Source organism: Anticarsia gemmatalis, chromosome 13, assembly GCF_050436995.1.
Source record: "Anticarsia gemmatalis isolate Benzon Research Colony breed Stoneville strain chromosome 13, ilAntGemm2 primary, whole genome shotgun sequence".
Lineage (NCBI taxonomy): Eukaryota > Metazoa > Arthropoda > Insecta > Lepidoptera > Erebidae > Anticarsia > Anticarsia gemmatalis.
Window position 1 is genome coordinate 4,413,885 of NC_134757.1, and position 16,378 is coordinate 4,430,262.

Consider the following 16,378-nt stretch of genomic DNA (forward strand, 5'->3'; position numbering starts at 1 on the left):
ACATTACTTAATGTAACGGATGACTAATTAATACTCGCAAACTATTTCAGGGTTAACAATAATATTTTAGAGTTTTTACTAAAACTCTTTACATCTCACAACATAAAGAGACCCGAAGATAAAAACGCACCGCCAAATTTTTCATTAATCACCAAATGATGAAATTTGTCTGCAATTCATCTATGACCAATCTTTTAAACAATAAAATTGATGACGCATATTTGTTACGATTAACAATTGAAGATTTTCCCAAAACGATAACGAATGTTTTTAAAACACTCGATATGGACTAAGACGCAAAAAATCAAACCAAATTTTCAAGAAAAATTGTATTTTATTTTGCATTGTAATTGCATTGCGCTTACATTCTAACCTTAAACTAAATTAAATACTTAAACGAGTATAAAAAAAACAACAAAAACAAAAATTAAATTTTACTTAGCACCTACTAAATAATTCAATGGAATTTCATTTCAAATAATATTCACCACGATTCACGTTATACGTGACAGTAAACAGCATAATAAAAATAAGTTTGACCTTGAATTTAAATATACATAGAATCAATATCAATAAATAAATTAACTAGCTACCAGTCGTATATAGATAACTACAGTTACATTGTAATATCCTATAGATATCAAACATATAAAGCAATAAATATGCTATATTAAAATCGAGACATTTGCCCCCGATTTCGGGGGTACATTTAGTGGTAGTTTATCTATTCAATAGCGTTTAAACTCATATAAAAACTATTTGAATAGATAAACTACCGCTAAATGTGCCTCAGAAACCGGACATTAGACTAGTAGTTTTAAGTTGTATTAATGCTGATTTCCAATATAAATTCTTGATATAATTCGTAATAGCATTTGATAATTTAATGCTTGCCTGGTTTTACAAAGATTATAACATTTTCATTCTACGGCATATTATTATTTCACGTAAGAGAGTGGGTACAACACACTATACATGTTCCGCGCTGTACTTTTGACAATCATTTTAAGTTAAAAGTTCTGGCTTATATTGGATAATCTATTCTCAGTTTACGCGACTTCTAACGACAGCAGATCTCTCATAGCTTCAACAGGTGTGACCAACTTGGTAGAGCCGATAAGTACAGTATTATCTACACCGCTAGTGATCACGCTGCGATGCAATCTCTTGCATTCCTCTGCTGTGACACCACCGACCACAAATATTATAATCGTAGGATTGTCTAAAGGATGTTTTGCTGTACGTGATTTCTTCTGAGTTAGCATGCTGAAACAAAAATATAATTTCTAGTTCCGCTACTCACTACTAGATGGCAGTGTTTAAAACACGTACATTTTTAGTTGTATCTATTCCCCGCTAGATGGCAGTGTAAAGTATTATCATGGAGTTATTTTTTTGAAGTAAGAATAATTCAACGTCTCTTTATATTAATGTGGATAATCACTTCTGTTTATAATTTGATATAAATTATAAAAATATTTTAAAACTTACTTGAAGCCACTTCTAATTAAATCTTTAGTCTTGAGTACGAGTGACTCATTCTTGTGCCTAAGGTCGTACATTTCTGGTCTCTCGGTATCGACGAGGTCTTCAACCAGTTGCTGTAGCAGACCTTTATACTCGTGACCAACGCCCGTCTCGCACGGTTTCAACACTATGTTGTAGCTGTAGAAAAAAAACATATTTTTATCATAACAATCTAAAGTTATCTAAATTTATATCTTACGAATCATCAAACTTACATATCGCACCTTTAAAGTAAAACCGTTACTAAACGAAAATTTTCGTGAATTGAGTTATTAATGCCATCTATCTAAAATACCCGTAAACTACAAGATAAACTTGTTATTTTTGTAAAATTTTGTGTTTAGCGCCATCTAGCAGTAAATCAAAGCGTTACTAAACCAAGTTATGATCGGCTCACTAAATACAATATTGTGTCTATACCAGTAAGAACATGATCGTCGTAGAGTGATGACGGAAGTTTAAAACAACAGTGTTATTATTTGGATAAACACGGCTTGAAGTTACAAAAAGGTAAGTTGTTGATTTTTTTTAATAGGTATAGTGTTTCAATTCGTTTAGACACAGTTTTCGTGTTATGAAATTACGCAATTTATAATTCAATTTCATTGGTAAAATGTTACAGTTTGTATAGTCACAATTTGCCTTTACTTTTTTAGAGATTAATCCAATAACGTTTATCTGTAGAGTGTAACCATTTCTTTAGTCACAGTTTTTCGATGAATTTTGAGTAAATTAAGTCATATACAATTTTACAATACTGGGACATTTATGTTAGTCACGGTTTATTTCTTTAGGCAACGTACCTTTTGTATTAACATTTAAGAAGTAAAATGTTATATTTTGTTTAAACTCCATTTGATATTTAAATTGACTCCATAATGTATGAAACTGTTAATGTTGCATTACACATTTTGTTTTAGTACCATTTTACTACTAACATAAATAAAAGTTATTCTTATTAGTAACTAAATTTATTTCTGTTGAAATGTCTTTCATGTTAATAATTGATAAAAATAGTAAAACTATTGTTTTAGGTCATGGCGCATTATCGAAACCCGCGTTTGTCACGCATTTTAGAGGCTCTGGAATCTAAAAAAGATTCTGTAAACACTGAAAATCACCAGCAAATATCCATGGACGATCTGGATAATAATTTTTCATGCGAAGAAAATCCTATAACTGTCGATGCTTGTAGATCTCCTTCTTTATTGCAAGAGCAAACACTACCACTGTTCTCAGTCTACGCTAGTCAGACTATGGAAGCTGAATGTTATGCTCATCCAATTGATGACGAAATGACAAATCCATATTTGAGCGGTACTGGTTTTCCAGAAGTAGCTCCAAAAGATGTTATTGTACCAGGTCCTAGCTGTAGAGCCAGATCCCATTCAACTAGCTCAGAATCATCTTCGAGTTCATCATCAACAAGCTCAAGCTCATCATCTTCATCTGCGTCTGAATTGGGTAAGGATTTTTCCCCTGATGAAGCAGATTGTGATCCTGATTACGTACCGGAAACCGCACCACGGCATGTATCGTTTAGCCCAACGCCTTTAAGTAGTAGTAGTATTCCTGCGCCACTGATTGAAGAAATTAATTTGAGTCCTCCAGAAGACAACATAACTCCGATCAAACGAAGGCGTAAAGGTTTTAAAAATCTATCCGTGAGGCAAGAAGCTAAAAGACTTCGTAATAGTGGTCAGCAATATAAAACTGTGTCTAAGTCTAAAAAAATCATTCCAAAGAAGCAAATTGGACCTCCATGTGGGGAAAAATGTAGACTAAAGTGCAGCGAAATAATCAAACAGGAAGACAGAGAAATTATTTTTAACAATTTTTGGAAAATGGGTGATTTATTCAGACAAAGAGATTATATTGCAAAGTGTATAGATGTCATTAAACCAAAATATCAATATAAGGTTCATAATAGTAATAGAGGCCCTAAACATTCATTTTCATTGGAGATTAACGATGTTAAGCATCGTATCTGTAAAATTTTCTTTAGGAACACATTGGCCATTAATAATCGACCTATTGCAACTGTTATAGCAAAAAAGAACCAAGCGGGAATGGTTGAAGAAGAAAAAAGAGGTAAACATGGGAAACAATACAAAATAAGTTCAGATATCATTACAGGAATAAAAAACCATATAGACACAATACCAAGAATAGAGTCACATTACCTAAGACAGCAAACGACTCGTGAATTCATTGATGGAGGTAAAAGCCTTACAGATCTGTACACTGACTACCAAACGAAATGCTTGAATGATGGTGTTGAAGCTGCTAAAATTCATACCTACAGGAGAGTATTCAATGAAGATTATAATATCGGCTTTCACACACCTAAAAAAGACCAGTGCGAATTATGCATCAGCTTTAAAAATGCTGTTAATAAAACAGTAGAGTTACAGACCAGATACGACCAACACAAGCTTGAAAAAGAATTATGTCGACAGGAAAAATCAAACGATAAAACAATGGTTCAGAAAAATTACATTGTTGCCTGTTACGACCTCCAGGCAGTACTGCCTCTTCCGAAAGGAGATGTATCTACCTTATATTACAAATGTAAGCTAAATGTTTGTAATTTTACAATAAGTGAATTAGCTAAAGACTATTGCGACTGTTTTGTTTGGAGCGAGGTCGAGGCGCTAAGAGGAGCTAACGAAATAGCAACGTGTGTCTGGAGATATCTGACAAAGAGGGCGTCAGAAATAAATGATGATAATTTGCAAATCACATTTTATTCTGACAATTGCTGTGGCCAGCAAAAGAACAAGTTTATGTTTACTATGTATGTGTATGCCTTAACTGTTCTTAAAATAAAGTCCATTACGCACAAATATTTAATTAGTGGGCATACCCAAAACGAAAATGACTCTGTTCACTCTGTGATAGAAAAAGCCGTCACAAAATGCTTACGTTCTGGTCCTGTATACACTCCAGATCAATACGTGACCATAATCAGAACTGCAAGGAAGAAAGGCAATCCCTACAATGTTACTGAAATGTGCTATTCAGATTTCGTTGACATAAAAAATCTTGCAGAGGCATGCGGTGGTCAATTTTCAAAAAATACAGAAGGAGGAACAGTTAAAATGAGTGACATTAAGATAATTAAATTTGAAAAACTTCAAGATTCGGACCACGTTGGCGTTTACTATAAAACTTCCTATTTAGATACTGATTTCAAAGAAATAAAATTCCACAATAATCGGTCATCGCGAACACGTACTGGCACTAATCTTCAAAATTTCCAGCTGAAGCCTTTATACCAATCAAGATTAAAGTTAAGTGATCGAAAAAACAGTGATTTAAAAAGCTTAATTGACAGTAATATTATACCACAAAGTTACGCATTGTCTTATTACAATAACATCTTGTTTTAGCATTGCTACGTAATATTATTATATTGATGATTATTTATTGATTTATAGATTTTTTTTGAGAATGACATTATTTTTTAGCTTTCTTAAGGCGTTTTTTTTTTATTTTCGATAAAAAAATATTATGTCAATAGGTTTGACTTATCTATTATTCTAATTAAAGTGATAGAAGTGAACATTACTTTTGTTGGCTCAAAGTAGCTGTCGTGGATAGAGAAATAAGGCTGTGATTGTTACTATGTTTATTTTTTTTTAATATTGCTATTTCCAGTTGATTTGTTTTTAGTCATAGTGTTGTAAAACGTTATAGGTTAAAATGAATAAAAGTTAAGACAGTAAGATACGTACTAACTGTGATTTAAAGGTACAAATTTATCAAGACTGATAGATAAATAATTATTCTAAGTAATTGTATGGATCTCTCTTTTTATTTTGTAATAAAACATTATTATTTTGGAAAGCTTTTTATTTATTTAGTAATATTATAACATTGCAATGATGGAAAATTTATAATTTTAATTTAATTGTATAATAATATTATTAAATTATGAATTTTCAATAGTATTCTATTTAGTAACATTAGTTGCACTGTAATTTCATAGTAATATTCAATAATTAACAAATAAAATTAATGGTAAAGTGTTACTATAATAATATAAATCAAAATAAATAAAGCTGTAAATATGAAAAATAACTTTTTTAAATGGCATGTTATAATGTTAACAAAGATCTTTCATAATAACTCATTAGATATCTTAAAAAACCCTGGACTCAGATTTTATTTAGAAAAAACGGTGACTATTTTCTAATATTAGCTCTCCTATAAAATCTTATAATTTCGTTTAGTAACGGTTTTACTTTAAAGGTGCGATATTTGAAAGAACTTAACTAACATAATTAATAAATATAACCATCGCTCGAAAGGGATTCAGTGCTCGTTCACGTTGGAACTCGCGGTGGCGGTCGCGAGCGCGGGGACGTGGCGATTTGTGTTCACGTTGGCCGCCAAGCGGGCGTTTGGCTCAAACTGGCTCAAACTGGTTGATCTTACTTGACATCGCGAGTGAATCGCGCCCGCCACCGCTAGTTCGACGTGAACACACACGAACATCTTCACTTGTTTGATATTGGCGCGAGCGCGCCACGCGGGCCGCGCGCGGCGCCGCTAGCTCGCCCGCGACTTAGACCGCGCGAACGGTTTGTACGTGAACACTTCGGTACATCGCCATATGTTTGATATTTCGCGACCGCGCCCGCCACCGCGCCCGCGAGTCAACGTGAATGAGCACTCATACTCGTAAAATAATCCACCATTAAAAAATCTACTTACTTAACCATAGTATTTCTCATATTCGCGATATCTTTCAACTTATCCATCACTTTTTTAGACATTTCATCACACTCTTCCGGCGTCACAATCTCTGCCTTTTCTCCTTTGAACAGTATCTTGTGGTCCTCAAATATTGCCACACTTAATATTTCACGTAACGCTTCCTCGTGCTGGCTGGGGAACTTGATGTCTTTGCCTTTCAGTGAGTATAAGTGAATGAGTAATGCTAAAAGGCTTTCCAGTGCTAGGCTCCGGTCTTTTCGAGTTTTGATTAGATGACTCATCTGTAAAAACCAATTATATTTGTAACGAGTTCACGAAAAGTAAAGGAATAATCTATTTTCTAAAAAAATAGTTATGTTTCTTCTGTACACGGAACTGTATCAATTTAGAAAAAAAATGTCACAGTGATAAATTAGTTCCGGAAAAAACCAATGGCCATATTTTAAAAAGCCACAATGAAACGCCTCTATAAGGCAGTAATGTGAAAGTAGCTTTTTAGTTTATTACACTCTTACGACTTAACGGACAAGATTACTATCAAGTAATGAGCTGAACCAAACAGCTTAATAAGATTTTTTCCATAAAATTCCTTTCCCATGCCTCTTTGACCAAGTGACCCTTGATCGAGTTTTGTACTTAGCAACCAACACATTTCGCGATACATTTTCATATATTACGAAATAATAGTGATTCAAGATCGGTAAAGATCATTGTCCTCCAAAAAACCTAGTTCATACCTGTTGCAGCACGGTGGTGGAGTCCCGACTGGCGGCCAGATTCTGTTGAAACTGTTTCTCTAAGCTCATGAGCAGCTCTTGTTGGGCGCGTTTAGGCGACTTTAACGTTTGTACCACCGCACAGGCTTGTTGCAGCACGCCTAGATGGTTGCCTATGATCTGATAGTTCCCTGTGAATTAAATGTCAATTGTAAATCAATAATAATAAGTAATGATTTGAAAAGTTATGTATTGTATTCTCACTTAAGTTTAATGTTTTTAATATTGATGATGTTAGAAAATAATTAAATAGTTATGTAGGTGCGTTATTTTATTATAAGGTCAAATCTAACATTTAGTATTGTTTTCAGTGCATGTTTTATTAATGTTACTTTTATGTCAACAACTTTATATTATTTATAAACAAAACAACAAGATGCCTACTATCTAAAGTTAAAATTTATAATTATTTGTCTGGCTGCTTCAAGATAGCTTTGACATTGACTTAAAAGAAAAAGCTGTAAAACAGCATCTATAAATGCTCCCAACCTTTAGAAGCCGTAATGATTTTCTCGACACTCTGCGGCGTGACTTTCAACAGCGTCTTGGGGCTAGGCGACTTCTGCACGTCGATCTTGGACAGTTTGTTGTACAAGTCGAACATGACTTCCTTCTGTGACTTGTTGATCATGTAGTCGTATGTTTGTATGCAGCTGTCGTCCGTCGCGTGGAACAGACACCCTGGGCTGAGTGCACTGTCGTCATCTGGACCCTTGTGACTGGAATAAGATATTTGTACAACATATAAATGATGATTCGGAGTGATGGTTAATTGTTCATTAAATACATCTGCACATTTTGCATACAAGTATAAAACAAAGATTTTAAACTATGAATGGGCCATTGTTACAACTATGGCCCATTCATAGTTTAAAATCTTAAACATGTTAGGTGATTTCCCATTTTCTGGCCTACAATTATGTTAATACATGCATACATAAAATCACACCTCATGGAGAGAGGCAGAATGACACTTCCTGCTATCCCCATTTTTTTGTCCTATGGGCTATGAGCTATTATTACCATAAATAATAAATAACTTAAATAAACCAAACGTAATACATACTACGCATTATTAGCTTCACATAGAGGTGACATGTCTACAGCAACTTCGTTGGAATGTCCCGGGAAGCGCGGCAACACCGCCATGATCTTGTCCAGCACTGATTCAGTTGCATGGCTGGTCACCCCACAAACATCAAGTGTGCGATCCACTATTATCAGTGATGCTGGGTGGAGGCAATTCTGAAATAGTTATATTAAAAATTATTGCATATACTTTTTTTCACATACATACGGAATTTCGCACCTTTTCATTGGGGTAGGCAGAAGCCAGTGACGCCACTTGGTACAATTTTTACAAACTAACTTTGCTTCATTCACATCCATACATTTTGTCATACAGGAATACAATATGTAATTTTTAATTAATACATTATTGTGGTTTTTTTAAGATAATGTGTTAAAAGGCTATTTTTTTATTTCCTAACACTACAGAGAGGCATAAGTTGACTTTGACAAACTGATTCACATTCCCGAGGGTTATGGTTATTTGAAATAAATAATTAATGTATCCAACTCTTTAACTTTTTTCTTTTCAGTTTACACCAGTTTTTTTTTTTGTTATACATACAAAAATCATAATTCTTATAGTTTACCTTTCTCCTAGCTATACAGACAGGTGAGTTTTCCAGCACACCAGCCAGGATAGTGCTGTATGCTCCTATATAGTATATATCCTCTTTCAAATTCATAGAGTCAAGCATATTGTTGAGTCCACTGGCCAACCTCCTTGCATCATTTCTCTCGTCAGTTTGTAAACTGTGCAGGTCAAACTGGTTTGTTTCTAATATCATCTTGCCATTGAACTTTGGATAGATGTCCTTGTATGGAGGTGTCACAAACACCACATTCGTCAATGCTATCGTAAAGATCGGAACATGTACTACTTCTATTGAGCACAGCTGAAAAGTAAACAAATTTGAATTATAAAGTAGTCTTTCTTATGAACTTTAATTATTTTTCATTCATACTACAAGGAAGCCCTTGGGTTCAATTTACTAGAGGTTTATATAGTCTTTTGCAAGTAATAAAAGAAACACAATAACAAGTTATTTATTGTTTAGAACATACCCTTCCTTTAAAGCTATCTCGTAAGATATCTTCTAACAGTTTTGTTCCCTCAGCTATGCCTCTACCTGCTGCAACCTTGTCACTTGCATCTCTGTCAGTACATAACTCTAAATACACAGCATCTAAACTCGCTGATGATATCAAAATGACCGCCGAGAACTGATTCCGCCGAATTATATCGCAAATAGTTTGCACCTGAGTCCATGTTGATTGAGTTATGAAAACTGCCTTTTTCTCCTCTCCACATTCCTGTAAGGAGACCAAAGCATAAATAATGATATTTCTGTAATTAAAAATGATCTAACTTTTAAGCTGGGCTTCAATTAACTGTTAATAGCAACAAAAAAATAGAGTAAAATGGATTTTAAAATTATGGAAATTTTACCACGAAAGGAGACAAAGACTTGACTGCAACTGCCCCGCCTGTCAACAGATTGAAGAGCCCACCATCCCAGTGCAGGCATTCCGCACTAGCATCATCCAAAAACACTACAGCACCGATAATACGGTTGTATACTTCCGACCACCAGGCCTTGCCGAATTCCTTCACCGAGGCGCTCGCCATGTTAGATATTCTTCTTTCAGTAGCTTAGGAGTCCATTTCCCAATAGTGACGATATTCTAAGTATTCATTAATTAAATAATTACTACAGTACAAATCGACAAATTGGCACTATTTACACATCACTGGTGACATGTTGCTTATTGATTATAACTGTCATGTTGACAGCTGACAAATTTAGTTTAGGGCTGCCAAGGTGAATAATATAGCGTGCTATGGCATTCTGGGTAACTTTGTTTGTGTATAACAATATCATATGGACGAGCTCGCTAGCCAATTTGCTCACCGACTAAGCCAATCCTTGCAAAGCATATATATAAAAAAGGAGTCGGTTTCCTTCAAAGATGTCCAAGTTTACCATCTCTGTACATGTGTCGCCAGATCTATTGAAATTTTGACAGTTAAGGCTATTTTCTAACATAGGTTATCCATCCCTATTCATAAACTGAGACTTCGTAAAAGGCCTCTACATCATAATAATATATTCTTTGTTGAGTTTTGAGGGTAAATGAAATAAGATACGCCCAAAGCTTTTACAAGCAATTTATTGTAGTTACTTATCACAATACAATTTTTACTCTAACAGCGTGTACAGCACATTTGCACTAACATGTAATTACTGAATGTTTAATGATCTTCATAGCCGCTGGGCAGGGGGTTGACATGGGGGTTGTGGAACAGGGACTTCTGACCATCTCCCCATGGGAAGCGCTGAAAACAAAGTAGTACATTAAATAATGATGGTTAGCTGATGAAATTGATAAGCAGGCAATATTTTCAATAAATAGAATCCATCAATGGATGCTCGTTAGGATACATAATTATTTGGCCACAACTGCTTTTTAACCAATATACAATATATAATACAATATATAATATACCCACAATAGAATTTTTATTCAAGATTAATAATACCAACATTTCGTAGTATGAATTTGTGTACAAAATCAATCCCTCTTATCATATCTAAATGTTCACTATCAGTTTTAAAATTCCTATTGGATTTACCTTGGTGCGCACACGCAAGTACTCGAAGGGCACAAACTCAGGGCGTTCGTGGTTGGCGTGCTCCTGGTGAGCGAGGTAAGCATTCAACATCCCAAGACCAATGGCGGGGAATGCCACAATGAAAGTCATCCTCTTCCACAGCTTCCAGCCACCTAGCAATAACATTAGATAAAATTTTGCATTACTGATATAGAAGTCCATTCCATTGCATGCGGGTTGATGTCAGAGCTAAAATCTACATGTAGTACTCCTAAATAATTGTAGTTTAACATTCCATTTTGCTTGTTCAAATTGAAAAGCAATTTTTGCTTGGTTGACAAAATTCTTTACAATATTTTTTTTTGTAAGGAAATTATCTTTTTTTTTCATTTTAGAGGGCCATCATCAATTAGTATCAGATGAAATATGGATTTTCTGCTTCTTCCTTCTCATATAAAATAATATTTGATGTTTTTTCATTCTACCATTATTATTTTATTATGAACTCTATTTATGGTATGTAATATGCAAGATAACTGTATAGCACAATATATTATAGTTTTATTTTGCAGATATATCTGTCTAGAACTATAGTTTATTGCCTTAGTAAAGAGCCTTATATTTAAGCAAGGTTAGAGGCTGGTGGATGTATTTAAATTTAGAATTGAACCTGCAGGTATATTACCTAATTTACCATGCTATTGGTTCTGAAAAGTGGTATTTATTAATAAAATATACATTTGCTTAGCTTCCCATTTCCGTTCAGTTATAAATAATATAACAATATTTTGAAGCAATATTATACTATGCAAGGGTCTCTTTTCTTATCATAACATCTATTGACTTCAGGTAATAAATTATTTCTAATTATATTTGCCAGGGTCGAAGATCCATTGTAAGACAAAATTGAAGAGGCTCATGCTAGACAGGAAAAAATAAAAGAAAACTGACATTTGTCACTTTGCAACATGTAACTCAAAATAAGATCAAGTGCTAAGCACAATCAGAACCTAATTTTTAATCATGAAATTGAGTGAAACAAGTATATTTTTTAAGGAAATATAACAAGTCCAAAGGAGAGATAAGGCCCTTTAGGTTATCCGATTACATAATTCATAGTTTATGAAATTAATCTTACCTCCATGGCCACCAGCGGTAGCAGCATGGCCAGATGAAGACCGTGCATTTGTCTTAACGTACTGGAGCGCTGCTCTCCTCAAAAGGGTATTCATTTTTATTGAGTTAGAAAATGTCGATCGAATGAAAAACACTTGTCAATTTTTCACTTTGCGACAAAAAGTTGACAATCTAGATAAATGTTGCCAACCTCCAATGTTCTATAATCAATAAATAAGACGTTCAGAAATATTCATGTTTTTTTAAAAGTATAAAATGAATTTGTATATAATGTGTGATTTGTAAATTGAAGAATTTTGTATATAATATAATTTAAATTTATTTAAACAATCTGCTATGGTTGCAGTGAGGCGTCAGGTAAAAATATTAGTTAGTATTACCTATGTACATTTGATTGGTATTCTAGATATGTTTACTTGTAATAATTATTTAATCTATACTAATATAATAAAGCTGAAGAGTTTGTTTGTTTGTTTGTTTGATTGTTTGTTTGTTTGTTTGATTGTTTGTTTGTTTGTTTGTTTGTTTGTTTGAACGCGCTAATCTCAGGAACTACTGGTCCGATTTGAAAAATTCTTTCAGTGTTAGATAGCCCATTTATCGAGGAAGGCTATAGTCTATATAACATTACGCTACGGTCATTAGGAGCGGAGTAGCAACGAAAAATGTTACAAAAACGGGGAAAATTTTGACCCATTCTCTTAGGTGACGCAAGCGAAGTTGCGCGGGTCAGCTAGTATAATATATGCATAATTACATTTATATAAATTACTTGCCGAAATGCTGAACTAATAGATTAAAAATATTTTACATTCAGTAGTGGAACTTTTTGATATTTTTCTCGCAACCAATTACAGTGCGTTTTCATGATACTGGTGTAGGTATCATGGACGTTCGATAGGTACCTATTGGACCAATACGATTCTCATGATACCACCGTAGATAACAAAAGCATATTATAGAATTGTGTTATAATTAGGTATAAATCTGTAAAATGAAGAATAACCCCTTGAGAGTAAATACAAGTAAGAAATAAAACACAGCTGCTATTAAACTAATATTTAATCACGTCATAGTTTTATTTTATATAGGTAAACATTCTTATATAGGTACGGCTAGAGATACAAGATTTTTAGCGATTTAAAGAAAACGTAGCTGTCGACTTAAAGAGGATCCGTGTAATTGAATATTGTTAGTACCTACCTTATCGGAGCCTGATCTGGCATAAAAAAATATGCATGCCTTTGCCTTGGTCAAATCGCGTAAAAAAACACATCATTTTTCAGCAATATCGTGAGCGGCAATGTTAGCCTGAGAATGATATACAGTACAGTATAACTATACATAAAATTAAATATTATATATATATTATTAGCTGAACGAACAACGTTTGTCAGCTAATAATATACTTATCTATAATATTTAATTTTAAGATACAATAGGTAACTATGGGTCTTATTAGTGCAGTGGCTACACATTATCATAAAAATAACTTTCACATTCTCTTTCAAAAGTTATGGTAGGTATTGGATTTGCAACCAAAATTAATATTGATAGTTTAATAAATGTAAGTACATAGGTATAGGTTTGGTAATACAACGGAATGTGTAAATATCACAATTTAAGTGTTAGATAGGTACCTACTTACCTATTATTTATTCCTACTAAGTATTTAAAATAATAACAAATAATTGTTTTGCGACACAAGTTTCTGTTGCGCAAAGTTGTGTTAGCAAAAATGATAACTTAGCACTATGAGATAGTGAAATAAACATAAAAGAATGCTGCCATAAGTTTTTCTTCCAAGGTAACAAGTACAGTATGTTAATAATATTTAATATGAAATCTTGTAACCTTTATGGCACCTAGATCTTTGGAATGGTCGTGTTTATGAAAACCCTTAACCTCATCTCTTATTCATAAAACGCCACGCCAGTAATTCTCATCCATACATCTTGTAAAACAGGACCGCTATGAGGATATATATTTTCTTAAACTATTCTTTACGTATTTTGTCCGCCAACATGATTTGTCGAACCCAGGAAAATTATTCTCATACATATTATTATCTACTCGCTATGAGGTATCACTCGGATTTGTGAGGTAAGTTTATTAAACATCGTTATAATTTGAGGACAGTGCCGACACACTTATTTATGTATAGATAAAAAAAAAATATAAATTTAACCCATTACTGTCCCACTGCTGGGCAAGGGTCTCCTCCCGTAATGAGGGAGGGTTTAGGCCTTGAGTCCACCACGCTGGCCAAGTGCGGGTTGGGGACTTTGCATGCCCTCAATAAATGTATTAAACAAATTTTAGGCATGCAAGGTTTCCTCACGATGTTTTTCCTTCACCGTTGGAGCATGTGATAATTATTTCTAATACACACATAACTTCGAAAAGTCATTGGTGTGTTGCCTCGGGTTCGAACCTGCGACCACTTGCGTGGGAGGTGTCAACTTATACCACTCGGCTATCACTGCTCATGTATAGATATTGCACAAAAAAAGTAAATGAATGACTAAAGTATTTTACTAGGTACTAGGTGCCTAGACATTAAGCATGAAACAAATAAGTGATCAGCTTAGCCTTTCCTCCAAGCTATGTTGGAGTCGGCTTCCAGTCTCACCGGATGCAGCTGAATACCAGTGTTCTAACACAACCCAGCCACAACCCAGTTACTTGGGCTATAACACGATACCCTTCGGTAAGACTGGTTGTTAGACTTTCAAGCATCTGACTACTGCTAACGACTGTCAAAGATCTTCGAAAAAATAAGTACTTACAGTTTAATCTATTAAGTAGGTTTAAGAGGTAGATTTTAGATCTGGTACCTACCTACTCAAAAAGTTAAAGTTCTAAACATGTTTGAAAAATATGATAACCTACTACTAATTAAAAAAAATATTACTTCTGTAGCTTCGCTATGTAAAAAAAGTATCTATATTTTTTTAATACCTGGGGTAGGTATATCTAATATTTTTCTAATTATACTAAAGCTGGTTGATCAAATAGTAAAAACTCTTCTTGCGAAGCGATGCGAAGATCATCTTTAATTTTTTCTGTCCCGTCTGGAAAATGTTGCTCCAATACAGCTTTCGGCGACATCTACAATACAAATTATAAACGAGGTTATTTATGTAGGTACCTGCTACATTAAATACAAATTGTATTAAGTATATGTATTTATACAAAATATTTATGTTGTAGTACCTTTTTCGCCTTTACAAGCTCAATATTAAATCCCATATAAAAAGCCGACTGCTGCAGTTGTCTCAAGTTTCTCAAACGGACCCGTGGATCACGTTCCAACAGACGCATGAGTAGCCCGCGGGCTGCGTTCGACAAACTCGCTGCGTTGTCCGGTAAAGTGCCTGCGGTAGGCTGAATGTGATGTTGCCGTTGCGCGTGTATGCTGTGCCAAGTTTAAAATAGAAAAAATTAAAACATAATATTGATGTAAAGCTCTTTATTCAAAAACTTAAAAATATACAATAAACTGTTAGAATCTTACCTAATTTCATTAAAAGAAGACACCATATCGTTGGAATTGGAAATAGAAGCCACAGTTTTCTTTATCTCGTCTTGGTCAGTTATTGCTTTATTACCAATCGCAGGCGCTGGATACTGATAAACAAAAATGAGTAGAGTAAATCAAATGTTATCCAACAAGAATAAAATTCTCCAAAGTCGGAAATTTTTAAATTCTCTAAATTTGGTATCGACATATTTATAAAGTAATATCACTGGTAAGTGAAACAAAAAAGACAAGCAACTCCAATCACAAACAGGTAAGTGTAATTCAAACTCAATCGCAAACGCATGCAGGCATGTTAAATTATAATCAGGAGAGCCCATCTCTGCGGTACGTGTATAGCTCGGTACTTATACGCAGCCGCAGAGCCCTAAGGTTTAAGGGGAACGACACTGCAACTCGTCCCGCCTCGTTTGAAAAGAAAAAAGTCAACATCACTCGTCCGGCTAAAAATAGGGAGCTTGCCCCTTAATTGCACACTTGGAATTTACAGCACAATTTAATGATTGTTGCGAACTTGCGAGTTCACTGTGGCTTAACGAGAGGGCGGAGTAATGGAAGCAAAGATTGGGAACGTAATTAGTATATTGTTGCACATAAAAATGTTATTATGGCGTCGAAAAGTGCAACATGCGATACAACACTCGTAAAATTAAAATTTATAGCTAATGTGAAGTTTCATGGCTTTTATCGGCTTTATTCTTTTATAGTGGCGTCTCAGAAGTTAGCATAGTAAACACATTGTAAAGCTAGAACAAAAACTATTGATTATTATTATGTAAAAAAATCATGGACTTAATAATATATGTTCTAAGTTAAATACCTTAAAGTTCTGTTATATAAATATTTTTGGAGAGTGCATACAGTGGGGCCAATCTTACATACCACTTCGACGTAAAAATAAAAGTTTGGCACGAGGCATTAGGTAAGTCATGCATTTAGAAGACAAACTGCCATGAATCCGATAAGAGGTAATTATGCTAATGGAAATTAACA

At 34.1% G+C, this 16,378-nt stretch overlaps 3 protein-coding genes across 3 annotated transcripts in view; all 3 read right to left on the minus strand.

Annotated features, from left to right (window-relative positions):
- Positions 1 to 328: 328 nt before the first annotated feature.
- Positions 329 to 9,877, minus strand: LOC142977807 (sec1 family domain-containing protein 2-like). The gene is made up of 9 exons (XM_076121901.1): positions 9,544 to 9,877; positions 9,159 to 9,407; positions 8,684 to 8,989; positions 8,092 to 8,270; positions 7,515 to 7,744; positions 6,987 to 7,156; positions 6,247 to 6,530; positions 1,492 to 1,665; positions 329 to 1,266 (listed from the first exon to the last, which is right to left on the minus strand). The coding sequence occupies exons 1-9, from the start codon at positions 9,721 to 9,723 to the stop codon at positions 1,050 to 1,052; spliced, it is 1,989 nt and encodes a 662-aa protein (XP_075978016.1). The 5' UTR covers positions 9,724 to 9,877; the 3' UTR covers positions 329 to 1,049.
- A 370-nt stretch (positions 9,878 to 10,247) lies between these two features.
- levy (cytochrome c oxidase subunit 6A levy) lies at positions 10,248 to 12,019 on the minus strand. The gene is made up of 3 exons (XM_076122103.1): positions 11,846 to 12,019; positions 10,729 to 10,880; positions 10,248 to 10,431 (listed from the first exon to the last, which is right to left on the minus strand). The coding sequence occupies exons 1-3, from the start codon at positions 11,937 to 11,939 to the stop codon at positions 10,348 to 10,350; spliced, it is 330 nt and encodes a 109-aa protein (XP_075978218.1). The 5' UTR covers positions 11,940 to 12,019; the 3' UTR covers positions 10,248 to 10,347.
- An 878-nt stretch (positions 12,020 to 12,897) lies between these two features.
- Positions 12,898 to 16,378, minus strand: part of S6KL (ribosomal protein S6 kinase like) — a 54,519-nt gene continuing 51,038 nt past the window's right edge. The window contains exons 8-10 of the mRNA XM_076121601.1: positions 15,362 to 15,474; positions 15,061 to 15,262; positions 12,898 to 14,955 (exon numbers count right to left, since the gene is read on the minus strand). Of these exons, the coding sequence (XP_075977716.1) occupies positions 14,836 to 14,955; positions 15,061 to 15,262; positions 15,362 to 15,474 (435 nt within the window). The 3' untranslated portion in view covers positions 12,898 to 14,835. The remainder of the gene's footprint in view (positions 14,956 to 15,060; positions 15,263 to 15,361; positions 15,475 to 16,378) is intronic.

Excerpts from the sequence above, each read along its gene's own strand:
- LOC142977807 (XM_076121901.1), bottom strand. The coding sequence starts at position 9,723 with ATGGCGAGCGCCTCGGTGAAGGAATTCGGCAAGGCCTGGTGGTCGGAA. Across the intron at positions 8,271-8,683 it reads TCTGTATAGCTAGGAGAAAG|AATTGCCTCCACCCAGCATC; the intron begins GTAAACTATAAG and ends TAACTATTTCAG. Across the intron at positions 7,157-7,514 it reads AATCATTACGGCTTCTAAAG|GGAACTATCAGATCATAGGC; the intron begins GTTGGGAGCATT and ends TTTAATTCACAG.
- levy (XM_076122103.1), bottom strand. The coding sequence starts at position 11,939 with ATGAATACCCTTTTGAGGAGAGCAGCGCTCCAGTACGTTAAGACAAAT. Across the intron at positions 10,881-11,845 it reads TACCGCTGGTGGCCATGGAG|GTGGCTGGAAGCTGTGGAAG; the intron begins GTAAGATTAATT and ends TGTTATTGCTAG. Across the intron at positions 10,432-10,728 it reads ACTTGCGTGTGCGCACCAAG|CGCTTCCCATGGGGAGATGG; the intron begins GTAAATCCAATA and ends CTTTGTTTTCAG.